General features: G+C 38.8%; 1 protein-coding gene across 2 annotated transcripts; it reads left to right on the top strand.

The window, feature by feature from the left end:
* The first annotated feature begins 1,707 nt into the window (after positions 1-1,707).
* dcp1a (decapping mRNA 1A) lies at positions 1,708-25,779 on the top strand. 2 transcript variants are annotated; one of them, XM_088915351.1, is made up of 10 exons: positions 1,708-1,860; positions 2,220-2,260; positions 3,311-3,438; positions 13,705-13,771; positions 17,792-17,930; positions 20,783-20,899; positions 21,754-22,476; positions 23,101-23,166; positions 23,362-23,568; positions 24,337-25,779. In XM_088915351.1, the coding sequence occupies exons 1-10, from the start codon at positions 1,726-1,728 to the stop codon at positions 24,415-24,417; spliced, it is 1,704 nt and encodes a 567-aa protein (XP_088771477.1). In that variant the 5' UTR covers positions 1,708-1,725; the 3' UTR covers positions 24,418-25,779. The 2 variants fall into 2 exon arrangements, with proteins under 2 accessions (XP_088771477.1, XP_088771476.1); XM_088915350.1 differs by having other exon boundaries at positions 23,347-23,568.
* Positions 25,780-26,765: the final 986 nt, after the last annotated feature.

Genomic DNA, 26,765 nt, shown 5'->3' with positions numbered 1-26,765 from the left:
TATACAAGTATTTTACTTATACATAATTATATGTTACCCAGAGAATACACTGTATGTATCACAAGTAATTTTAAAATATTATAGTAAAGTTGGTAAGCACCACTTCCAATATGAGTTAGACTTCTTTCATGTTGTTTCAAGTTAACACTCTAAACACAGACAATAAAAATGCGATATAACAAAAACTTGTAATAAAGTAATAGCAGACATATTGCTGACTTGACAATACTTTCAAGCCAAACATGCAGAAACACCTCTTATCACATTTCTCTTTCTGTCTCCCCAACATGCAGCTCCTGTGGCATCTGTTTTCTACAGTCCGATACCATTTAAACCACAGAAAGCCAGTGTAGCCTTACCTCACTGACTTGGAAGCTCGACAAATAAAGCCACTCATCTTCTCTCTTTTTGGGACATCCGCACAACTTCAGCTATACGTTTGTCACGCATTTCGTAGTGTAACCACAGAGTAAAATGGCACTGCTGGGTGGAAGGTTTCAGGATATTGGATTACCTGTCTGCAGCAGATAATTGTTTCTCAGAGATAATCCTTGAATTATTAATCCTTCTAATGTTCTTGAGGGAAGCAAGGAGTGTCGCAACTGACCTATTTCAGCCTTCGGCCAGATAGAACATTTGTTCTTACTTCTGTTTTATTGGCTATTTTACTCATTTTATCTTCAGTTTTGTCAGATTTGTTTTTCCTCTTCTGATTGTTTGGATGTCACACAGCTTATTTTAATGCTATATGTGCAGCACTGCTCCAAGGGAGAATGCCCTAGGTATGTGGGGATTCTAAGCACTGGCTTGAACAGATTAAACCAATTTAACCGGTGCCATTAAAGTCTGGAAAGGGGAGTCATGACTGGCAATTTAAGGTTGAGAAATCTGGTCTGTGTCTATTTTAAACCTCAAAGACGCACACTTTGTAGAGTAGCAGGCAAAAAAGCCAGCTCCGCCTTCTACCATTCACAAAACAGGATAGTATCAACTCTAACTCCGCCTTACAAGCTTCGATAGGCTAATAGACAAATAATCTTATTAAAAATGTACAACGTGGGACTGGTTTAAACTGAGGCTTTTGTAAACGGGGACCTCCTGCGTTTTTTCTGTAATCTGTTACTAGATTTAGAGGCGCTTTCATTCGAACCAGATAAATGCATGTTCTGCACACGTCTGTATTAAATTTAGTTTGTGGCCACCATCAGGTTTTGTATTTTACACGCGTGTGTATAAATCCAGCATTATAGATTGAAGACAGCATAATGTAATAATTTTAAACAATTTAGATAACGGTAAAATATATTAACTTCTTTTAATGAAAATAAATAAATACATAAGAGTATAGTCCGCAATTAATTATTTGGAGTTTGTGACGTTGATTAGCTTAGTTCTGGTTGAAATTACCGTTTTCAGTCGTATTAGGATTTCGATTTTTACCCGGTCGGATACTCATCTCTGTGTGTTTCTGTGTTCCTAAAATATCATGATTAGCCTGAGGAGAAAGAAAAATAAAACAGTCCTAAAATCTTAAATCGTTTTTTTACGATTGAATAGTGACCTAATAATCTTTTCCCCTTCCCTTCGATAGTGAACTAAGCGGAACGAAAAAGCCCTTTGTTACAGTAGGAACGTTTATTTCTAGGACTGTTGTTGCCCTACGAGGAGGGAGTGTTCATAGAAATCCCTCCGTAGGATGCTCGTACAGGGGATTTAGAATCCAAGATGGAGGCTATCAGTAAAGTAGGACATGATATGAGTCTGGCAGCTTTAAAACAGAATGACCCTTATATTAATAGAATCATCGATGTAACCGGGCAGGTAGCACTCTATACCTTTAACTCCAAAGCAAACGAATGGGTAAGGTGTATTAAAATTTTTCGACATATAGTTTTGGAAGCCGCGGGTCTGAGGCTTGCTTCAGTGAAGTTTCTGTATGGAGCACATATTGAAACCAACTTTGATATTAACTGACATCTCTCCCTTCGGCGGAAATGTTTTATAATGAACGGTTTCGAATAAAGAGATTCTAAATCTAAAAAAGGTGAATGAGCATTTTAAATGCTGGTACGGATAGTCTTGTTAGTACATCTGGTGTTTGTAGATGAAATTCTCAAAGTTGGCGTTGCATAATTGATGTTAATTTAGACTGAACCAACACGTGAAAAGGAGTTTGAAGTAAGATTTTAAGATTGTTTTCTTTTTCTATTATATTCCAGGAGAAAACCGACATTGAGGGTACCTTATTTGTGTACGCCAGGTAACGTATTCGAAGTCGGATACGAGTATTTCTTATATCTATGATCTCCTCCCCTATCCCAGAAAAAAAATCAAGGTTCTGGTCACCAGTACACGTGTTTTTGTAAAGATTAGGCCTCTAGATTTATGAATTTATTAAGAATCTTCTTAAATCTCAAACTATCTTATCAAAAAGCTGTCTTGTTCATAGTTTAATAGTCAAGAGTAGTTTGTGGTTTGGAAGTAATGGAAAAATTAACAATTAAGGTGTAAAGAGTAATAATTCTGGAAGGAGCTGTGAAGCACATAATACAATATATTCCCATCTGCAGATTGAAACAGCTAGTATGAACACTTATTGAAATAGAGTAATACATTTTGTATTCATTGCTTTAGATTCCAGAGCAGTTAGGATTTACAGTTAGGCCCCTGTTTTTAAATGGGTCCATCATGGACGTAAACCATATTGTCTTTTCCATTATAATTAGTTTTTATCGGAAGCTACTGTTAAGACTGAAAATCTATAAGAGAGAAGAAGGTGTCAGTAACCAGTGCTGTAGACCAGTGAGTCAGAGACTCCAGTTTTACATTAAATCTGAAAGATAGGAAACAATTCACTTGGCACTGGATAGTACTTGAAAAGACATTTTGGCAATTTTAAGTCGTACTAGATCTATTTAACATTTTTAGAAAGTATATATTTACAAGTCAGGCCTTCAGATTTTAAGATTCACTTACGGCATAATGACTGCCAGTGTGATAAAATATCAATTTACACTGTTGACAAATCTTAATCTCTCAATCTTTCACTGCAAAAACAGAATGCAACATGTAACTGCTCTCCCTGCAGTCTCTTTTTTGACTGATGTGGAAAATTCTGAATTATTAAAAAAGTTAGTTCTGTAGAACACTCTTACTCCACTTATATTCTCTTTATATGTAGAATAAATGCACTGGTCTTAATGGTGCTGAGCTCAAGCTTTCCCGAATTGAATTTTTAGTTTGTGTGAGCTACCAGGTTTTTAACAAGTGTTATTCCAGAATTTGAAAATGGTATTTTTTTTAATTGTAGGTCAGCTTCTCCATATCATGGCTTTACGATAATGAACCGGCTGAACATGAAAAATCTTGTGGAGCCCATTAACAAAGACCTAGAGTTCCAGCTCCAGGACCCATTTCTTCTGTACAGAAATTCAAACTGTAAGTGCCCTCTTGTGCTGTTTCTAACTATCTCATACTAGGTCAAGAAGCAATGGAGAGACCTGGGGGAGAAAGAGTCACACATTTCTCTTTCTAGAATCTGAGTTGAAAAGGAAAAAAAAAATGCGGAAAGATTTGTTGGAGAAGTTTTTGTAGCATGGAAGACTTTCTTTTTGGTAAAAGGGAAGGATCTGAAATGGAAGTTCACGTGAATTAGCTATAGACAGCACTGATGCGCCACAGGGTTCTCATTGGTGGCGTTTGATCATAAAGAGTTTTTAGGCTGCCGTCATTAACTTTATTGCTAGCTTGAATGAGCGGCCTTCTTCATGTAGTTCACGGTACTTAGTTTCCAAATGATTTGCAAAGTTGGCTCCATGAGTAAGTTAGAAAGCGCCCCACAGTGTGCATTAGGACACATTAGCACTCTTATTAAGGATAATGCTAGCCGCTGGGAAATGTGGATTCACTTCCTTAGCACTTGAGCACAAGCTGTCTTAATGAAGTGCAGTGTTGTCTCCAGGGGTCAACTGCACAGTACAGCAGAAATCCATTTTTTCTGTAAATGTGCATCCTTCTCGTGGGCAGCACCCTGTCTGGTGATGTGTATTTTTTCGCCTGTTGGGTGTTCTCCTTGGTCTGTTTTTGCTGCCTGCCAAGTTGCATTTCCCTGGAGAAACCGCTTCGTCCTCAAGTATGTTCTCGACTAGAATAACTGTTGAACTTTTCGTTCTGAAGACGGTGGGCATTGTTAGTACAAGTATAGCTGGAGGCAGCAGATGAAGAAAATGGGTGGGATGGTCTCATAAAATTCACCATTGTGCTTTTCTCATAAATCACTGAGAGATTGGTGCACCTTTCAACATTAACTTGAGTAAGTGGGGACGAATAGGAAGCCTTGTATCATCTGATTGCCTTGGTTATGTGCTGTGGATGGCCTGGTCAGTGTTGAGTTCAGTTCTATTTTGAAGCCAGGAGTTTGATAGTGAACATGCAGATCGATATTTGAAGTTATGAATAGGGTGTACATGAAGAAGATGCCATCCAGACAAGTTTTTTTTGCTGTGATTTATGTGTGAAATTTTATTTTTCACGTTTATTTGATTTGTACTGTGAAGTTGTTTGACTTATTTACATGTGGAGGTTTCCCTATTTGTTTCCAAAGGAGTGGTGAAGTTGATGCCTAGAATGTCATACCGATGTGGATAAAGTGCTGTGCAGGCAGTGAGCAGTGTATTTAGCTGAATAAGACATTGCACTGACAGATTAATCTGAGAATCTACCACTGCCAGTGTTATTACTCTATAGACTTCTTGAATTATTCACTGTAGCACACACTATCACTACCAGACCAGAGCCATTTGCCATGTTTTAGATCAGTTGATTATTGTACTGGTGGGTTTTAGAATTGAAATGTATTTTCTTCTCTTACTTTATCTAGTAAAATCAGATGTTCACAAAACATTTTCTACTTTAAACTATACCCTGAGTGGAGCAAGACTAGATAACTGGGTCCAGTGTTGGTGGAATTTCTGAGTAGTCACTGGAGCTTCTCAAGTCTCACTTGATATCCTACTTCTATAAAAGGAAATATTTTGAAAGCTTTCTGTACGAACTAACCCCCCCAATGCTAAATCCCATTTGACATGGTAAAAGGGAAAGCTATGCTTTTGTGACGGTAATTTCTGCAAAAAACAAGGCTTTCATGTTAAATAGTAGCCAATCACAAACTGTATCTTTATCAGCTAGATTTTTTTACTTATGTTTTTTTATGATTTGCATGCATCGGATTTTATACATTTTTCTCATGCAGTTGTTTTTTGCTCTGTATAATCATATTAATTGCATTTTGAATAAACTGTAAAGCCTTTGAACACAATTATATGTATATGACTAATGTTCAGCAGTTCAAGAAAAACAGTTCTCTTTATTTTTTATGGCAACGGACTTTTATTCTGTCTACCTCTGGATGAGAAGGAACATGGAACTAGGCTTCTAAGTAATGGAACCTCTGTAGATTCTAAAGTTATTCTTTTCTTCTCTTTTTAAACTCATGTTTGGAGGTCTGGCAGCTGAGAAACACAGTGCTGGAGAGTTATACTGGGTACCATTAAGTTTCTGATGTAATTAGGTTTCTGCATCGAACGCAATGATGGCCTTGACCCAGCTCTCTGCAAATCCTTTCAAAACTTAATGAAATGCTGCACCAATTGTAGTGAAACTACACATTTTGTCAGTAGCCAAAGCTTTTTCAAGTTTGCACCTGAAAATTGCTAATTTTCTTTTGCCCACATCAGTTCATGTAGTCTTTGTAAAAACTGCCAGAATCAAATTGAAGCACTAAATGTGTGTGTAATTGAGGCACTTGTGCAAACCAAGCTGTCCAACTGGTTACTATTTCTTTTTCTTTATTGTCTTTACTTGGCCCATAACACTAACGTTTGCTGTTGAAAAACATGGTGACCAGTTAGCCTCAGACGTGGTCACTATATAATGATCAGACTATTGCCATGTGACGCGCTACTGTTCCTGTGTATACCGAGATGGCCATTGTGTTCTCCCAGTTGTCTATCTGTACATCAGAGGTTGTTTGATTTTTTTTCATAATATCGTCTTATCAGCTTTTTGGAGCAGCTCTTCTATAAAGTGTTCCAGGAATGTTTGACTTACTCCATGCTCTAGATGTTCGAGCTCTAGAAGTGACAATACTTGTACACACATGACAAAATGGATTGCACAACATAATGGCTGCACATCTGCTGTTTTGTTTGTAAAACACCACTAACCTGGGAAATCTAAGTGTACTAATTGATGTGAAACTTGGAGAACTTCGTCGCACGCAAACCTGGTTCAGACTTACAGCTCACAAGGTGCAGCAATACTTCATAAGCCCAAACCGAGGCATCACCTTCTTGGCAAAACTTGTCTTGTAAGGATGCATGCTCTTCCTCACTAAGCATTTGGCTAGTTCACTTCTATTCTAACGGTAATGAAACTACAATATAGTGAGATGTGATTCCTGCCTAAAGCTGCCTGCTACTTGACTGTAATTGTTTTATTTTTGATCCCATATTCCAAACAGAACTTAAGTAAAACCTGTTTGGCCGATTAATTCCAGGCTTGGCAAATACCATTTTAGTGACCATACATACATTAACATAATTTGAACAGGGGCTCCTGTTTAACTCATGGCGTTTTTCCAACTGCCATTTTGTTCTGAAAATGAAAGATACTGCTGTCTTGGGACACTCTGTGGTGATTGACTTGAAACTTTTTCATCACGCAAAAACTTTCTTCACACTTTTTCTTCCAACAATAAGTCGTAAGTGGGGTGAAAAGCAGCACCACCTTCAAATATTGTTTGACCGATAAGATTGGTACGTTTTGGTTTAGTATCACTTTAACACAGTTTAAGAGGGGAGTAGGCACTTGCATGGAAGAAAATGCATTTGTTTTTATGATGCTGAATATGACCCTCTTTTACTTAATTTGGTTTTTGAAAATTAACTTATGACTATAGTGGGATTTCTCCTCTTGAGGCTATTTGATGTCAAAGGCAACTTTTCTGAGGCTTTCTATGATTACTATAATGTATTTTGCACACGTGCTTGTGTTGTTATTAATAATATTATTAAGTGATACAACTTGATATTAATACCGTAATAGCAAACCTTGAATGATGGATTCAAAATAGGTAACTGAAGTACACAGTTAAGGATTGTAACTGTCTTTAGGGACTACTGGATATTCCGTTATTTTTGTTCTCTTGAGGCAATTCAAATACATTTTTTTTTAATTTCTTGATATGGTTGTTAAATTGAGAGATATAATTTAATGGAGTCCACAATTGCATACTACTGTAAAATGCCTAGATAGTTTATTGCAGTGCACATTGATTACATACCCTACTGTCTTAAGAGTCTGTGCTTGGCATGTTTAGAGGCTGAGAAGTCTGCATGATCAACCCAATACCATACACACTGCCGTCTGAACTACTTGCGTTGGCAAATGGAATAATTTCTGCTGGTTGATAGTAAGCTCTTTTATTTCTTAAGCCTGCAGCACATCAGCACACCCAAATGAATTTGTACACCGTCTCCCATTTCTTAAAAGTAATAAAAATCCGTCTTACCTCGAACTGCATTAAAAATGTAAGTTTCCAAATCCATTTCGCTTATTACCTTCCCTTTATGTTTAAGGTCTGGCTCCTGATACAGAGGTTTTCTGATCAAAGTGCGCTCCTTGGAGAGATGCGAGAAATTCATTTCCGCAGCCTAAGGAGAATGGCATCAGTGCAAAAAAAGAATCTCTCCTCCTAACCAAATGAGAGGCGAAGTGTCTTGTCTCTCCTGTTGTCCGTCCAAGGGCTCACATTTACCTAGAGGTAAGCGGTAGGTAACAAGGAAGAGGGAGCCCAAGCAGTAGATTGCAACAGAAAGCAGAGTATGTCCTTGGGGTTCCACGCTGCACAGCAAAGCGCTCGACTCGGTTTGATGTGAAGAGGCAAAACAGGTGAACGGAGTAGGAAGAATGCAAAAAATCCTTAATTTTGGAGCCATGTGTTATAGATATTACTTAAATCTCTTATGTAAGCAGATGTTATTTACCATTTCATTTAAAGAGCAGTGCAGAATAACTAATTAGGAAGCTTTCGAGTTCTCAGATTCCTGCCGAGAAGTGTTCTGCCTCCAGATTTGCACACTGCTTACTTGAGCAGTGCTACTAATACTGTTGTCACCCTGTCATGTCTCGCCACCGATCACCGGCGAAGAATATATAAGATTCAGCAACAGGGGCCTGGCTAAAGCCTCTGGGAATGTGTTTTTTTTTTTACTTTTATACAGAGTTGTTTCCATTACCAAAAGTACTCAATGCTTTTTTTCTGATAGAGGACATGCTTTGGCTTTGACAAACAGCAGCTTTGCTTATCAATCGGAGACGTGTTAGGGACGGTGCTGTCACTGCCTGCTGCTGATGAGGGGAACAGAAGCCCAGTGTTGGCTTGCTCTGAAAACCTCAGCAAGTCCCCAGGTAAATTCATTAGCACATAGTACTCCATCGTTGCTAGGATCTGAGACTCCAAAAATAGATAAGCTTGATAACACACATCATTGGCAGAATTTACAGATACACTCTGAAACGAATCCCCTCCGTTTCTTATGATTCACAGCTTTACTTTTATTTTAAAAATACTTCCTCAGAAAACGATAAGATAATTAGTTGTTTAGAGTAATTTCCACGTATTTAAACCCTTAGCACATTAAAATTATGTTCTTTATTGTAACTGTAGGTTTGATGACAATGATCTGGCTGATTGCAGTAATTACCTACAGTAGTTGTAACAATTTTACTGTTTTGTTTTTTAACCTTAGTAAAAACATTTTAAAAAATCTTTCCATTTGGCTTTTTGCTTATTTTGTTGGAGAACCTGAGAATAGGTCCATCACTTCCCTTCCCCCTTATCTTGGGAAGTCTATCAAGCTTCCTTGAACAGTGTCAGTTGAATGGATGCACTTAGTTTATTCCTGCAAGCAACTGTGCATCAGTGTGGGTGTTGAATATGAAATAGCTACTGAGTCATTCTGCTGTTTAAGAAAGGACTTTAATAGCAGTGACTTGCCTGAGCTAATCCAGGTAGTGTAGCAAGCATAGATGTCTAAATATATAGTAAATCAGCAGAGTGTTTTTCTATTTTTCACTTCCCAGCTGTAGCATTTATTGCTGGAAGCATTTAATGGGTACAGATATAGGTATATTTTATTGTGTCTGTAGTGTATTTCAAAGGTTCTGGTTTTTGTGAAATAGGGAGATTTTTCTTCAATTTGGGTTTTACAGTTCTTGATGTCGAAAGTGTTCAGTATGCCCTGGTTGTGGAAAGTGCCAATGACTGCATATACTGCATTGCCCTGTCAGTGCTCCTCTCTGCAGTGACCAGGCATTGAAGAAGTAAGAGGCAGTGCTAGAGTAGCATGTGGCCTCTTGTGTGGGCCGCCTCCATACAAAATAGGTTTCTTCAGGTTGTGACTGCTTGATGGTTCCTCACCTTAGGCTATCATTGCAGGAAGGCTTGGAAAGAATGCAGAATGCTGCAACAAGGAGGTTAAAGTAAGTAGTATTCACTGGGTGCAGGACAGTTACATTTACATTGGAAATAGAAAATGCCCAGCTATTTACATTGGTGAGACATGAAGAAGCCTGTCTGACCGTTTCAGGGAATATGTCAGAGCTGTGAGAATCAAGCATATCACCAAACCGATAGTTCCCCATTTCAACTCTTAACGGCCAAGATCTTACGGTCACTGATCTTTCTGTCTGCGTCCTGACATAGGGACTTCAGAACTCTTGTTGCAGAAGGACATCCGAAACCAAAATTATTTTTAAACTTGGGTTGCATCTTCCCATGTCACTCATGTCCCATGTTAATCTCCTTCTAAATCTTCTCTATTCATTTGCAGGTGTCGGCTCTCCTCACCTCTCCTCCCATTCTCCCCGAGTCTGGACTCTCACTATCACCTGCTTCATGCCCGTTTCTCCACTGCTCCCTGTCCCTTCTTACCTTACTCTTTGGGTCTTCTCTACTCTCTCATGAAAAAGGCTTCACAGCCGAATGTTGTTTCTTTTATTTACTTTTCAGCATGGAATGAACCTTTACCTGTTACTTTACAGTTACTTTACTTCTCATTTGGGCTTAAGTTTAAGGAAACGCTTTTTACTTTGATCTAAATCATGCCTGCTGAACACGTTTTCCCTAATCCATTTCAGGATTTGGTGCCTCTCTTTTAAAATGTCAGTATGGGGTTGTGTTACATAACGAGCCTTTGTGATAGACAACGTCTTTTGAAGTTTCCACCTCAGCATATCAGTGCAGTCGTTTTTATATACGTGGGCTGGCAGAGAGAACCTTTGTACTTCCAGAAACGAAAAAGTACACTACATTTTTTGCTAATGTAAAGAAACATTTCTATAGCAAGTTGGCAGCTGATTTTGGTGCCACAACAGATGCTTTGAAATGCACATGCACTGCTTTGAGGGGAAGAGAGGAATTTCATTGTCAGTGAGGCTTTCACAGCTGAGATTTTTGAGTCACTCATGAGAAAATGCAGTTCACGTTTTGCAGGGCTGTCTGTTCTTCCCTAATGATGTATTTATGGCTCCGCAGTAACTATAGTTACAGGAGTGGTGAATATGCATACCAATGCCTGTTTTCTCTTGTCTGTGAACCACAAACTGTCGCACCAGATTTGTGTGAGGCAGGACAGGGATGCGAGATGCAATTAACCTTGAACCCAATTGCCTTGTTAGTTTTAGGATAATACTTAAAAAATAATTAGAAAGCTGTAGCCCCCCTAGCCCTCCGGACCCCTGACAAATGCGCACTGAGAGAGACCCGGGAGATATGCTTTCCGTTTGATTGGATGTACCAGCTCCTTGTAGAGCTTGTGCGCCCAGCACTCGCTCAAGTCCGTCAACACCTCAAAATCAACACTGCTCTTAAGCACAAAATTTGCTCCTTGTCCTCCTTTGTCATCTGTTTTTTTTCCTCTATGAGCACGGCCGATGCAGAAGTGCTTGTTTGCTTTCTTTAATAATCCTAGTAATTTCAGATCCCATATCTGTCTCGCTGTTCGTTCTGTCTGCCGGTCCATACCCTCAAGCGTGAAGTTTATCACTGTAGCAGTCTATATGTCTAGATCTCTTGCCACCATCCCCTAGATCCAGAAATGTAAATTACATGAGGGTTATTTTTATGAGGCTACAATGGAGTTTACATACGCATTTTGTATGCTACAGCGTTCTTTGTAATCGGCTGCAGTTACATACACTGATGAGCATTTGTCATATTTAAAGAAATACCAGTTTCTTTATTCCATGGCAGAATGATTCTTCAAGGTGAATGGGAATTTAAAGGGAGCTTGGCAGAGTGGTCTTGCTCAGATTGCTCTGGAAAGGACAATGCTTTTAAAAGGTTTTTAAAAAAAATTTTGGAATGGAGATGGCAACAATTTGTCTGCACAGCAGAGGCTGTAACAGGTGGGTTCGTGTCTGGCCATAGCAGGGAAATTAAGATTTTATTGTGCAGTGATGCAAAAGCATACTGCTAAATGCCAGTGCGCTCCTTGTCTTAAGACTATTTTTATGCTTGTTGTTCCACCAGATAAGTGTTTTCAGGGTGGCCACCTTTACTGAGCTACCGATTTTGCTGACCTAGTAACTAAGTCTGTGGGGCAAATGACACCCTCTGTCCCCTTGTGTTAGAGACCTGTTTGCCCTTGTGCACAAACACAGTGATGTTTACTTTAGCGTGAAGGCTTGTCATTTCTAGCTGTGCACTCCGGTAAGCGAAGTGTTTCCTGCTGTGTGGATCCTCTTGAGCGACAATGATAGACCTTAATGGGAACTCCTTGTGACTCCTGGCCAGAAGCACAAAGAAAACAATCAGATACATTCGGCAGACAGAGCTGATTCGCGTGCATTTATGGCTTCCTGCTAGCATGTTTGTGAGAGAACTGAGTGGTTTCCTTATCTTTTTCGCCCATTAGGCTGCCATTAAAGCTGTGGGGTATCTTTACATGGACTATATCTTTCAAAGAAAAGGTTCAGCTTTTATAATCATGATATCCCTCTTAACATGGGTTGAAGATGAGCACATATTAATGTATTCCAGAAAAAGCCATTGACTCCTTTATTTGTATTTTGAGAGTGATTTGCTGAAACTATTTTAGCATTAAATTTGGGTCATCTGGGTTTTGGTGATCCAATCGTGATCAATCTGTTTTTGCATTTGAAAAATGTGCACTGACATTTTTTCCTCTTAAGAAAGGGAACATTTACCTTTGTTTTAATCTCATTCCTAAAGTGTTGTGCGGTTGGCAGGGTGTAGTGTTAAGGTTTGGCGATAAGAGGGTGTGCAATGGATTTCTTTCCTCCTGATGTAGAATATAACATGCAGGATTAACAATAGAAGGAGCATTGACTTAACTGTATAAATCTTTCTGGATTTTTGTTTATTTTTCAGGAAACAAATCCTTTTGCCTTTAGAGTTGATTTTTCATCAAATGATTATCCCTCAACACGCAAAAGCCTCTTTGTGGCGTATTGCATTTAAACCCCAGGAGAATAGATCAGTGTTTTCCCCTCTTTAGTGATACTGAAAGAAATGTGGTCTGAGGGTCTGGGCTCCAGCCTCTTTCTTCATTACAGCTTCTTTTTCTTTTGTATTTGAAGGAATATTATTCTGGTAGTTATAAATCACTTACTCCTCCATGTTTTGAACCTCCAAGTCTTGACCTTAAGAACTCAGAAGGAAGCCATCAGAAGTAATTTAATTGTACAGTATTTTTCATTGAGTTCTAAAGATAGGGGTTGTTAAAGCCACAAAGCTCCCTCATTTCCTACGTTTGAGAGTTTTCGTTTTCTCAATCGTCACTGTGCAGTAACTTGGACATTAAAGAGAATCTGGCAGTTCGTGTATTTTAATGTTGTAAGAGTATACAGGGCTTTGTAGTCTATTTTTTCATTGGGGGAAAAAATGGGGTTTTGAAAAGAGTCTCTTTAGTCATGGTGTCTTTTAAGTCAAGTTTTTTATATGTTTTAAGTAAACCTCGTCTCGTCCATATTTAGTGGTCTGTCCAGCACTTGAAACGTTTAAGCACTGTGAAACAGGGTTTTAAAACCCAGTAGCTTGCTCCTCATAATTGGTGAGCCGAGTTCTATATTTGACCCCCCCCCCAGAAGGGATTCGGTACAGTTTTTAATACCAGGAGTTGTTGCTTTGACTGATCTGGTCAAAGTGCTGAATCGTGCCATTGGCTTAGTTAACTAGGAATATTTTTTTCCTTCTGTTAGGGAGTGTGGTGGTCCACTTGTTCTCTGAAAAACGTTTTGCAATTTGCAACCATCTGGTGCAGTGAGACACTTGTACTGTATTTTGTTCAAAGCAGTGTAACATCATTTGCCTAAAACAGCTTCCTGTTGATATCTTTAAAAGAGTAGATCTCTTCCAATTAAAACATGTTTATATTTCTCCATATTTCATATTTAGCCATTGCCAGATTTTCTGTGCCACTATACCTCTGGCTGTTCCCGGTGGAGAACTGCTAATTAATGGTGGTTCAGATTCCAGAAGTTAGTGGTTCATTATGAAGCCTTGAATCAAAGCTGCACTTACAGTAACTTGCCATCAGGCTTGGACCTTCCTGTGAAGTCCGCAGGAAATGTGCTGCACACCTAATATTGGCTTAACATCTCTGTTCCTTCCTCCCACAGTGTCCATTTACAGCATCTGGTTTTATGACAAGAATGACTGTCAACGAATAGCCCAGCTCATGTCACAGTAAGTACTGTCGTATTTGACCTTCCTTGCAATGTTGTTCCTTATTCTAATTCTGTATTCCTTATGTTTAGTTGATAATAAACCTATTTATTTGTAGGCACAACATTCTGACTGAGTTATAGAGTCAACTACACCTCTCGGTAAAAAAAGGTTTAATTAGCCTAACAAGTCTGCATGTCTGGATTCCCCGATATGCATTTCTTATGGTAACAAGTGTTTTGGGAACCTTACAGAAGATATAATCCTAAGTAAATGATTCTAAAGAGTCACCCAGAAAGCATCATGCCACAGGTTTTCAAATAGACCTTGCAGCATAATCATAATTCTTTGCATTAATCATTTATCATCCTAATGCAAATTACTTTTTATTATGATTTTAATTATCATGCACTGTGGAACCTACAGGTTGGCTGTGGGTATGTTTTTGTCACGAACACTGCAGATGAAAGAGTTATTGTGTAATACTGGAACTGAAAGTGACATGGTGACCTTCAGGAAGGGTAGGGGAGCTACCTTAGGGCTCATTACCTGGATTGGCACAAACTAGTGGCGCACAGACACTGTCCCTTAGAAAACACTTCCTTTACAATAGGGCCCATTTCTTGAGCCACGACAGAGTATGTACAGTAGTAACTCAGCCCAGAATGCCAGGGTTGTGACTTTAGGCAGCTGGAGGAAGAGTGTTTATGACCTGCTTTGCAGTGTAGACTATTAAAAGCGCAGTAGATCTGGCCCTTGTTACATGGTGATCAATTTGGGGGAAACTTTATGAAAGCCTGTATTTTCTAAGGAAAGATTTGCAACTTGATGTTAGGCTTGGTGTTACAATATTCAGTCCATCAATAGTAGAGCAAAAAAGACAAGAATTCAACACAGAAATGACAAGTGCTTTGGGTCAAAAGACCTGGTTATTTGGTCAAGGGACTGAGCTGGCTAATTGTAGTTGTTTCCTAGTTAACTTGCAAAACCTGTATTTTCCAAAAAATCTCAGTGGTTTTTGTTTTTTAGCCATTTTAACTTGCCAATTGTGCATTATACATCTCAGTTTATAGTACAGAACCCTGTACCCGCACAGGGAGAGAATGAAGTATAGACAGACTCCTCTGACCCACTCATCCATTGAGCCATTTATCATTTTTGACACACTTCTGACACACTACAAGTGCTACAGCAACGGACAGGAGGTTCAACGCTGATTGAAGGAGAAGCGCGTCCGTCGCTGTGGCCACCTGGGAAGTCGCAGGTGTGAGTGTTTCACTTGGCTGGTTTATCCCAGCCACTCAGCAATGATTGAGGTTAGGGAGGATCTATGTGTATGGGCAATTTAGTTTTTATTTTGAGAAGAAAGCTTGTTCAGGGTTTGAATGTACCCATGCTTGGGTAAATGCTATGCCTGTTTATTATCTGAGTACCAAGTTAAGGAAATGGAGTAACAAGAAGAGAATGTGCGTTGCCTGAAAAATTGCCCTAAGTAACAGCTGGCATTAACACTGATAATATGTGCAAGGTTAAGAGTAGTAATCACTAGATATAAAAACAGGACAGGCTTTGCCTTTGATCTAACTGGAGAGGCAAGTGTTGTGTGTGGATTAACAGAAAAGCCTTATGTAATATGGGAGAGCCAGTTTTAAAGCATTTTTTCCAAATCTTGTCTAATTGTATGTTTTCAAGTTGTGATATTAAATTTTGCCATTATTCACTTATATAAAAGGCTTTTTTTTTGTCAAAATGCCTATTGGTATCAAGAGATTTTTTGTTCAAGATTTCAATATGCTGGTGTTCGTTTAAAGAATGTTAAACAGTTTTCCAAAAAAATGTGAAACACATTTGATTTCTTGATCTGCCACCTGGTCAATTAATAGATATCTCATCTTAAAATGCAGCATTGTTTGTCCTGTTCCCTTTTGTAAGTTTCTAGTGCTCATCACTGGATCCAGCCAAGCTCTTTTAAATGGACTTTCTTGAACTAGATTTTGGATGCTTTGTGATTCTCATATAAAAGATATACACATAAGATTTTACAATCAAGTGAGAAGTAGGTCATTTGCTGGAGAGCTGCCTCAGAACACTTTTCCAACCATCTGAAAACAGATTATTATGTGTACATATTTTAATTTTTTATTAAAGTAACTGTACTTGCCTTTTTATGAAAGATGCATATTGATGGGTCTGGAAACGAGATAAAACAACTTTTACCAGCCCTACAAGGCTTCACTTCTAAACATCCAAATTCCTTTTTTATTTGTGTACTTGCAAGGAAAGCAGAAGACTTAAACTAGCACCCATTTTATAACCCCATTTATTTGAGAGAGAGATCATCCACTCAAGCTGCCGGCTTTGTGAATTGTTAAGCAATGCAGCGTGCATGGCTTAAATTGTCAGACCAATTTGTTTTAGACTCTTTTTCCAGTTTTACCGAGCACATGAAGGAAAAATAAGAAGGTGTGAACTACTTGCATGAGCTGGAAATGTGCCACTTACGCTTTTGAATCCAGCCTCCTTTGTAAAACCTAGATTTTCTTTCTTCAGTTATTTTAGTCTGCAATTGTCACTTGGTTCTGTACTGATTAGAAAATGAGAGTGAGAAATCTTTTCTTTTACTTGGTTGTTTTTTTTTCCCCAAGGTCTATTATGGGTTACAGAATGTATAGTAGATTTTTGGCATCATTGAAAATGTTTGTTTCTTACAAGCACATCACTAATTGCTGATGCTCACTTGCTGGCCTCCATATTAGGGATATTCTATGGAAATTGCACACAAGAGAAAAATTGCTCCAGATTTCAGTTGGGCAAGAAAATACATACATTGAATCATGCCAAATACATTTTTTGTAACCATATTTACCCTGAGGTTAGGGAACAAGTCTGAATATCCTTTGTTTTTGATAAAGGAAAAATAAGCTATCTTGATATTGTTGCCATTACAATATGTGCTGTGTATTTTATAATCTGCAGGCAGTGTTTTTTCTGTAGATGATTTTAAAGCAGACAGCTTTGAATTATCCTCTTGAGATGGTTATCACACCTATTCTCTCGTGGAGATGAGATGTCTGATTACATCAGAACGGTAGTTATCAACAGCCCAGATATGAACTGTAATTTCTGACGCTAATATAGGCAGGTTGGTTTCTATTGTAAAACTGCCCACAAGACGTTCATATCGTTTGACCCACTCGTGCAAAATATTGTAAAAACATCATTCTTCCCACTCAGAGATATCACCAGACTATATGTTGTCTCTGTAGCAGGAAAGCTGGTGAACACATTGGTCTTTGTTAGAATTGATTACTGCAATGTCCTGTTTGCTGGTAAGTATTCATTGAACAAACATTAATAAGTCCAGAATTCGGCAGTCATAATCCTGACAAGATCACTTTCACTTTCCTCCTGTCCTGGAGTCCTAGCACTAGCCTCCTGTCAGGTTTCATATAGACTTCAATATCCTTACTCTCCCTTATCGTGTTCTCCATCTTACTCCCGACGTTACAGCCCTTTTTGTTTGGTTCTGGTCTGTTTGTCCCTCATGCTTTTTTACATTCATAGGTGACAGGGTCGTCATGCTACATCCCAGAGCTCTGGAAATCCATCCCCAAGGAGATCGGATTTGCCTACCCTGAGCGCATTCAAATCCAGACTCAAAACCGTTTTATTTAACCGGTGTCTGTCTGCTCCTAGCACCTTCTACTGAATTACTAATCCCTTGTGTTAATTTGTGCTAAAATTATCGCCTTATCTTGTTTTTTTTTTACTTTTCCTGTAAAGCGCCTTGAGAAGCTTCTTTTAAAAGGAAGTCTATAAAATATTAGTTGGTGGGGAACACAAGATCTCAATTTTTAAATTCCGAAATGTCCGACTGCTTAATGTTTTCCCCTGAAAGATACCATTTGTTTCATTAAAAAAAAATCAGTAGCAGTGATGATTTCGACAAATGACACTGGTGTATTCTTTATAGTGCGTTTTAGAGATTCTAGCATTTATCACGTTTTTAATCAATATTTAGTCTGTGTGCTGTTTTTGCAGAGTGGTGAAACAGGAAATACAAAGAGCCAAGCAGGCATCCCCTGATGGAAACATTCCCAGTAAGAGCAATGGCTGTGCGGAAGAGAGGCCTATTGACATCCTGGAGATGCTCAGTAAAGCAAAGGATGAGTATGAAAGGGTATGTCAAAGGTTTAGTTTACTTGTGGCTTCTATCATCTGACAGCATTTTCCCCCATATTTCCAGTAGAGCTGGGCGATAATTCGATAACGATAATTATCGCGATATAATTTTCCTCGATATAATTTTAACAAAAGTTCGATAAATGTTCGATATATATGTTTATGCTTTGCGCATGATATGCGCATGCGCACAAAATACTGCGCGAGTGCGCGTGTGTGTTGCAGACCGGGCAGGTAACAGATTTGTTTAATGTTTCTGCTGTTTGGCAAGTGTTTGTTGTGTTCTCAAAAAAAAAAAGTTGTTTAATTTACCAATTAACTGTCTGTTTTCTTCAACTTTCACTCAGGAGAAAAAATCTGCCTTTAAACTTGAAAGAAATAATGATTTGACATTTATCGTGATAATTATCGATATTGACTGATATGAAAATTTTTATCGTGATAATGTTTTTGGCCATATCGCCCAGCCCTAATTTCCAGTCTGATATTGAATATAGCCTACTTGGTAGTTTAGATGGCTTATATGTGTCTTAGCTGCTTAGGAGTAAAGTCGTTTTGGCTATTTTAAATCTAGAACGGCTGTATATGTGAAAGCACAAAGGGGTGTGGACTCTAGGGATAGAACAGGCTATCAAAAGCTCTTATTGTTTTAGTTATTTAATTACCACTCTTGGGTATTCTAAACTTATTTAATTTCCAGTCTGTTTATTATTGTTTTCCACAATATTTCTTGGTGGGGAAAAAAACAAAGAATTTCCTGAGAAAGAGGGTTTTCATAGAGAGAACTTTAGCTCAGTCGAACCCAGTCATAACAAACCAACCACATCGGTGTTTTATATCAGTGCTTTAAAGCAATGCCAAGTGTAAGATTGGGAGAGGAGATTTAAGATTTGTTTATAGCTGCAAATCCTTGTAATTGTGGTCTCACTACACTAGGTATTTTGTCCCTAACAAAAACAATCGTATTTAGCCTGTCCATGGGGCTTTGCAGAAACTCATTTTTGGTGCACCCTTTCAGTGCATGTCTGAAATTGTACATAAGAAAATGATGACGGCATCCTTTTTGCATTTTTTCCTTTCCGAACACGTTTCATTTTGCCATCTAGTTCATTCCAGATGGATCATACAGTAATCCTTACATACTATGTTCTGTCTGGTAGCTTCCGATTGGCTGTGGTTGCAGCTGACACATACTCGCTGAGAGGGGATTTAGGAAGTTTAGAGTGATTTAATCTGGGATTAATCCTCCAACACTGCCTGCATCAGGCCCAGATGTGAGAATGGCTGACCCTTCAAGCCTGTCTTTGCATCAGGCAACTTGCACGGCAGTGTAATTTTAGGGGTAGTTCATAAATGACCAATATGTGACTCATTAAATGTAATATTCTCTCCCTTACTCCAGATCTTACCGACTGGGCACCATTGCAGTGCCAGTGACAAGCACTTAAACTCCCATTGGCTCTGATTAATCACAGTCCATTTGAAATAAAATAACAATCATGATCTTTAATAAAAACAGCTTGGGTAATTCATAGGATGACTTTTTTGTTCTTTTTTTGATGGCAAAAGAATATCCTTCCCAAGTTGAGCTGGGTTCACCTGAGCTACGACTGAGTGTGGGAACAAAGCACATTTCTCTTTATTTATTGTGACAGAATGCATGGAAAAGCTCTCCTGAAAGCACAAAAGCGGTTGTTGAAATGAGGACATATTTGGAAAGGCAGGAAAGTAGGGCACTTTTCACTAGGGGAGGTGAAGACAGTAGGCACATGAATGCAGATTGGGTTCATCTGTCATGTCTCACATTGTACTAATAGAATACTGTTAAATCTGTCTTGAATATGAGAAAATATACAGCAATACCTTTGTCCATTAGTTCTGTTTCTACCAAATTATAATTTTACTTGGTAACTTTCTTGGGATAAGAGTGTATAATTTACCTTCTCTCCCACTTTTTCATAAAGATATTTTAGTACTTTAGTACATTGCTCTATAGTTAACTGATTTTGAGATGTGAGTTTATTTTTAGTTCTTTGGTGTTTATAGCAGACAAGGCTACACATCTTGTCCTGCTGCCTTCTTGTGGTTATGATGAGTAATGCACGTTTGGGAATTTAATCTGTTTCACATACATTTTCATTTAGTCTTTGTACAGTATCCTTATTTACAGTGCCCTTCAAACGTATTGGACCAGTGAAGTCAACACTGTTATTTTAAGTTGCTGACTTCATGCAGTTATTCTCTCAAAGGGATAGAATGACTTTTACACTCTGAAAGTCACTGGGTCAATTTTTTGTTCTGTGGTCAAATGCAAATATGGAATAACCCCCAAAAATATTTTGCACTTGTTTATTCATCTTCATTTTATGATCACCGTTACAAATTGCTTAGCTGTAAAGCAGAAATAAGTTTAATTTGTTGTCCCATACCTTTGTGTGTGCTGTACAGTATATGAAGGAATTTAAATTTCTTTTGCAATTCTTTCCTCCAGTCTGCCTCTTTGTAGGTAGCAAAGGAACAAGTAATAGGTTTATTCCATGCTGAAAAAAAGAAGAAAGAGAACACAACGTTTCGGCCGTGGAGCCTTCTTCAGGTGTCAACACTTCTTCAGCACACCTGAAGAAGGCTCCACGGCCGAAACGTTGTGTTCTCTTTCTTCTTTTTTTCAGCATGGAATAAACCTATTACTTGTTCCTTTGCAGCCTACGCATGCTGACGCAGCTACCCACCTGAACTACTCTTTGTAGGTAGTTGTACATCGGTGTTTTATCATTTAAACTCATTAATGTTAAAATTGAATGCAATGTTTATTTTCAAAATCAAGAGATTAAAAGTTTTTTTCTTTTTTAGAATCAAGCTGGTGAATCAGATGTTGCCTCCAGCACTGAATTTGTTCATAACTGTGAGCCACTTAAATCTACTGCAGAATCAGCTGAACACTTACAGTCTTTATCCCAACAAGAAAAGGTACTGTCAGTCATAATGCTTTAAGAAAGTTAAAAATGCAAATACCATAGAGACTTAACCATGTGTTCTCCAGAATGATCCAGAATGTTCTTCAGTATCCTAATATTCTAATATCCTAATATTCAGTTTAATTTTTTATAGAATATGAAAGAATAGTCTTTATGAAAGGGATTTTTTTCCCCATTTCCATTAAACTGGTTTTACATCAGTAAAACACCACATCACTAAGCCTGTCAAAGTGATTTGTTATCCCACCGATGTGTTTCTAAAAAAGGTGTAGATTAAATGTACTTTATAAGCAGCCTTCCTTTATTTTGCAAACCTAGAATGTGACCTTGAATTTAACACATACCCTGTAAGGCTCTGCATGGCTTGGCACCTCAGTACCTTTCTGGCTTATGCATTTGCTCCCCGTCTCGCAGTCTTTGTTCATCTGACTCGGGTCTCCTGTTTGTCCCCCATGCTCTTTACAAGCTGCGCCCCAAAGCTCTGGAATTCTATCCCCGAGGATAGTGGAGAGTCACCTACCCGGGGTGCATTTAAATCTAGACTCAAAATCTTTTTCAGCAAGGCTTTTACTTAATTAGCATCTGTGTCTGCTCTCTTTCCTAATGACCACGTATCTTTTACTGCGTGTCTAACCTCCTGTTTTTCTTGTATGTGCTTATTTTGTGATTTGCAATTCTTAAAACACGTTCTGAGATGCCACTTTTAAAGCTATATGAAATAGTTTTTTGTTTTTAGTATTTTGTGTTTGCTTCAGAAATCTTCTTCATGAAAGTTTGCCCTCTTTTCACAAATCCTAATTGTCTAAAATGATGTCTTTTTCTGGGTCTTCCAATCTCTGTCCTCAGCTTGTTCACCCGGGGCCGAAACAGATAACCATCGAGGAGCTGTTTGGGAGCTCTTTGCCGAAGGAACAGAACCTCATGAGTTTCCCCAATCAGAATGCCACAGAACCGAGCCCACCAGATAGTTCCCTTCAGAGTCATAGCTTTGTGCCGCCTTTCCCCTTTGAGCCAGTGCTGATGCCCAGAGTTACAGCGGAGTGTTGCAGTGACCACCTGGGCACCCCTGCCAAGAACGAGGCATCCACACAGATGCACCCTGTTGCAGCGCTCGTCCCTGTACCGGATGTGAAGAAAATCCCCAAGTACAACATCCGGTCCAGCCCAGTGTTTCACCCCCCTGGCCCCACGGAGTGTGCTCTGCCTAAACGGGGCTCCGATGGCAGCAAGGTGATGGGGATGCAGCAGGCCCACATGTCGTCGCCACTCCTGGTGTGCCATCCAGCTTCTGAGCCACTGAACCCTTCGCCCCAAGTGGGCACTCAGCCTGTCCTGTGCCCCCCTGCCGCAGGAAGCAATGCCGTCGGCATGAGCTTCGTCAACCAGGACTTCCTCCACAAGCTCAAGACGCCCTCACAGCAAGATCAGCTGCAGCAGCCAGTCCTGCACAAGCCAGCCCTCGCTCCCAGTTTCCTGCCTTCCCACAGCCATCTGGCAACACCGGAGTGCTTTAAGGAGCCTGTGGTCAAACCAGGAGCGTTCAACAGCATGCCAGTAGCCCCTATTCAGGTATTCATCTTTGGCAACAGTAAGGTGTGACAATCATTTGAAACAAAACCAGCAATTTAATGACATCGCATTTGATGATGCCCAGTGGTATATGAGGCTGCAAGTGCAGCTTAATGAGTCATTGCTTTGCTGGATTTTGGATGTCTTAAGTCAAATACCGAAGTGAGGAAGAAGCTCCTGCAAAATGAACGTGACGAAGCTGCGGAAGAGTCCTTGAAGCTGATGTGCATTTATCTTTGATCTGAGCATAGAAATGGCCACTCTGTACTCGGTTAAACTTATACTGAGAGGGAAAAAAATAAGTATGGATGCACAGGACTTGTTATTGATAGTGATCATTATCTGTCTGCTTCCCCTGTCTTTTTAGTAGTGGTAATTTTATATCTGCTGTTCTTCTATTTTAGCTTTGTTGTCATCTATTTACTCAATAGAATCATCTTTGCCATTGGTTTCACAGATGAAAGGCTGTGTTTTTAGTCTATCAAAATGTATCGTGGGCATTTTTTATAGCAAATGTGTATTTGATATTTATGGCAGATACATTTTCCATTCATAACTTAAAAGATTTTTTAGGTGTGGTGTCTACACTTTTTCTATAATTCTTGCATTTTTTTTCTATTTCAGTCTCTTCCGCAAAATAAAGAAGTGGATGTTTTTGCACAGTCTAAAAGCATATCAAATACATTACCAGTAAGTGTCTGTTCAGAGTCTAATGCTTGAAGCATAATTAAAGTCATAGATATCATATTTTGCTTGCAGCTTGCTTTTCCACATGTTGCATAGTGCAGGGCCTTAGGATCAAGGTAGAGTCTTGTTAGCATGGACATATTTCTGCCAGCGAGAGCAGTACTCTGGGTATTTTATCTGCAGGTTGTACCCATGCAGGCTGTCTCAGCGGTGTCTGGAGTGGAGCCATCAGTCCTCCTGTCCCCCAGCGTGTTCCAGCAGGCTGCAGCCAAGCCGACAGAGACCGAAATCAAGCTCATCTCTACCTCTCCATTAACTCTCGGGCCAGCCGACCCTCCGACCAGTCTCCCCACAGCGTTGTTCAGCAAGACCCAGCTCCAAGACGCCTTGATTCACCTCCTGAAGGTTCGGTTCCTTTTCTTTCTTTTCTATTTTAACACTTTTTAGTTCAGTGGCAGCAAATTCCATTTCTTAAATCCTTCATTGATCTTTGCGTTGTTATTAGCAAACATTAGATTGTTCCAATATGGAGATAAATATTTTTTAAATTTAGAGTTGTCGCTTTTTTTATATATATATACCTATCTAATTTGGAATCACCATTTGTGTGATTCTGACATTTCAGCACTGGGGAGTCCTGATCACAGTTAGCTAGTAATATAACCCCAGCTTCTAGATCGTAGAACTCAGCCTGCACTTAGGCAGGCGACTTCAGTGGGTTGAGCTATTCAAGGGGCACTGTAAATGCCTTATTGCTGGATACTTTAGTGTTAATAACTGTTGTGTGTTCTTATTTAACTGCATTCATATGTAAAGTAAATAGAAATGCAAAATTCTGGAAATGTTAAATCGAGGATAACAAGGTGGTTAGCATCGCAACACTGGGTCCCTGGGTTCCACTCTGAACCTGGGGTGCTCTCTGTGTGGAGTTCGTATGTTCTCCCCGCATTTGTGTGGGTTTCCTCCAGGAACTCTGGTTTTCTCCCACTGTTCAAGGTTAATGGGCTTCAGGCAAGGTTGGCCCTTGTGCGCGTGTGTGTTTGTGTCCCAGAGTTGTGTTGTGACCCAGAATGGGAAGAAGTGGTTAGATAACTGATGGATGGATTGATGGATGTTAAATCAAGACTGATTTGGGCTAACAATTGTATTATTTTTCCTTTCTTGTTTTAACAGAATGATTCCAAGTTCCTCAGTACCATTCATGAAGCCTATCTACAAGTTCTAGCAAAGGACCTAAACAACATTAAGCTATAGCCAGTGGGACTCCAAAATGTGGCGTGACTATGAACTCCTGGAAATGCAATCAGAAATATAACCTTATTTAAAATACTGAGGTACTCTTTAGTGTGTAGCAGTACTGAGATATATTTAAGAAACAACATCTATATTTAGCTTTCTATGACTATGGAACAAGACTGGCATATTCAACCAGAAGAACTGTAACTACATTTTGGTTTGTTACAAGTGGGGTTTCCTTAGAAAAAAAATGGCTCTTGTGTTGAGTTACAACATATTGAAGTGTTATTTTCTGTTTTTGTGTGATTCTGAAGTTGTCAGTCAGTTTATGAAATGGAAGCAATTAATTTTTAAGTACATTCTTTATCACACTGTTTTGAGGGATATTGGTATGTTACTTGTGCTTGAACTGTAGCCCATTACTTTTTTGTGAGACATGGGAGACAATGCAGTTTGTGTGGTTGGTCATGCAGTAAATACCTACTGCAGTAAAGTGTTGATTTCCTAACGTGGGGATAGTTTTGGATGGATGTCATATTCACCCTGGGGTTTCTTTACCATTTCATTTTGCATTGCAGCCTTATGAACTAAAAGACCCATTCCCAATCACATCTTGTGAGCTGAACGCCAGGTGAAATACACTAATCGGACATGTAAAATTTTCATAAACTGGTGATTTTTTTTTTTTTGCTATCCGTGCTGTCACCTCAATGTTTCTGTCAGCATCCATTTTCTAAAAATATCAAAACTGGCAAATACAGTAGTTTGGACATCTTCGTAGTCATTTTACCAGTGGATGGTAAAAGAGGAATGTGTATTTCAACAGATAATTCGTTAGCAACAATAAAGGCTTAGTCCCCAGTGCTGATTATTAATCACATTATTAAACATTTTCTCACATCAGTAGTTTGCTTACTCCCCATGCTAGAGCCAGGCAAGTTTATTTTCAAATCCCTTTCGGTAATGGAAGCTTGATTAATTCATTTGATTCAGGCCAATAAATCAGCCTCTTTTGCTATGAGGGCTGAGTGCACAGATTGTTCTAAAAGACCTTGAGAGGCCACTTTCGAGCATGTGGAAATAACTGATAATGATTCCAATAAATGTCCAGCAGATGTGGGTGCATAAAAAATAGAAATTTCTTCATTGCAATGGCTGTGTCCAAGTAATTTCTGAAAATGTACTGCTTTCGTGCTAATGACTTTTGTTGCTGTTACAACTGGTATTGACAAAAGTATATTCTAATCCCCCCCCCTTGCCTTTCAAAGATACTGTGTGTATATGTACTATGACAAAACTAGTGTCAAGAAGCAAAGCATTTGTATTATTGCAAGAGACCTAAGAAATTGACAAATTTTGACTGTTTTGATGATTTCGAAAGTAGCTGAGAACCCATACCACGTTTTTTTCCAGTAGTCACAAGATGAAACCATTGCGATGATCAATAGTGCAGTGATGGTGCTATGATAAATCTTTGCTTTTGGATGTAGAAACTTCATACCTTTCTTAATCTAGAAGAAACTCTGTTCCAAACGTCTGAGACGGGCAGTTGAGATCATAAGTTCCTGAAACTGTCGTAAACCAGATTGTGAAGTTGACTGTATTCATGATTGGGGGTTCGATTTCTTTTTTTCCACCCCTGCCCCCACATTTCCTAAATGATGCAGGGTATTAACATGATGCATTAATATATGGTTTTCTTTTGAGCCTAGATCTAATCTTTTAGCCAATGAAGCAGATTTTTCACAGACGTTAGCTTTAAGACTAAGAAGTAAATTACCTGCCAACATATTGTGAAGCATTTAGACCAGATCATTTTTAAGAGGTGTGCAGCATATTACATTTCTGGTCACTACATGCCTTTATGTGGGAGTAAAGGAAATGACAAGGCTGTTTAGTTTTACTTTATTTTTAAGTCTGTTTCTAAAAAGATGCAGTTTTCGGGTTCGAAGCATGTAACTTTTAAATGCAGCTGTCCATATTTAAGTTTTTAAGATGAAAATATTTTAGAGTCAATTTTACTGTCCTGATGTGAATCTCTTGTTTCCTTATCACTGCGTTTAAGACCCAAGTATTTTGTTTTCCAGTACTGTAATCCTATAAAGTTGGGATTATTTTTAAAGAAAGATGTTGTTAAGCCAAAAGCTGACACCTTCAACCAATATCGATTTCCAGTTTGCCTTGACAGTGGTATGGTTAATAAAAATTCCGTACCTTTGGGGAGATGTCTGTAAGTTTCATTGTATATTATGGTTATTTTGTTGTCACGATTTTGTACAGTTACAATTATATTTTTTTATATTAAAAATAAAATTTGGTGTTTTTCAGCACCTCTTAAAATGTTTGCTTTTTTTATCATGCGTGTA

This window comes from Atractosteus spatula, chromosome 5 (genome assembly GCF_055471065.1).
Source record: "Atractosteus spatula isolate fAtrSpa1 chromosome 5, fAtrSpa1.hap1, whole genome shotgun sequence".
In the NCBI taxonomy this organism is placed as follows: domain Eukaryota; kingdom Metazoa; phylum Chordata; class Actinopteri; order Semionotiformes; family Lepisosteidae; genus Atractosteus; species Atractosteus spatula.
The sequence above is the reverse complement of the archived record's forward strand: the minus strand, read 5'-3'. Positions and strand labels throughout refer to the sequence as shown.

Excerpts from the sequence above, each read along its gene's own strand:
- dcp1a (XM_088915350.1), top strand. The coding sequence starts at position 1,726 with ATGGAGGCTATCAGTAAAGTAGGACATGATATGAGTCTGGCAGCTTTA. Across the intron at positions 2,261-3,310 it reads ACCTTATTTGTGTACGCCAG|GTCAGCTTCTCCATATCATG; the intron begins GTAACGTATTCG and ends TTTTAATTGTAG. Across the intron at positions 20,900-21,753 it reads CTTTATCCCAACAAGAAAAG|CTTGTTCACCCGGGGCCGAA; the intron begins GTACTGTCAGTC and ends CTCTGTCCTCAG.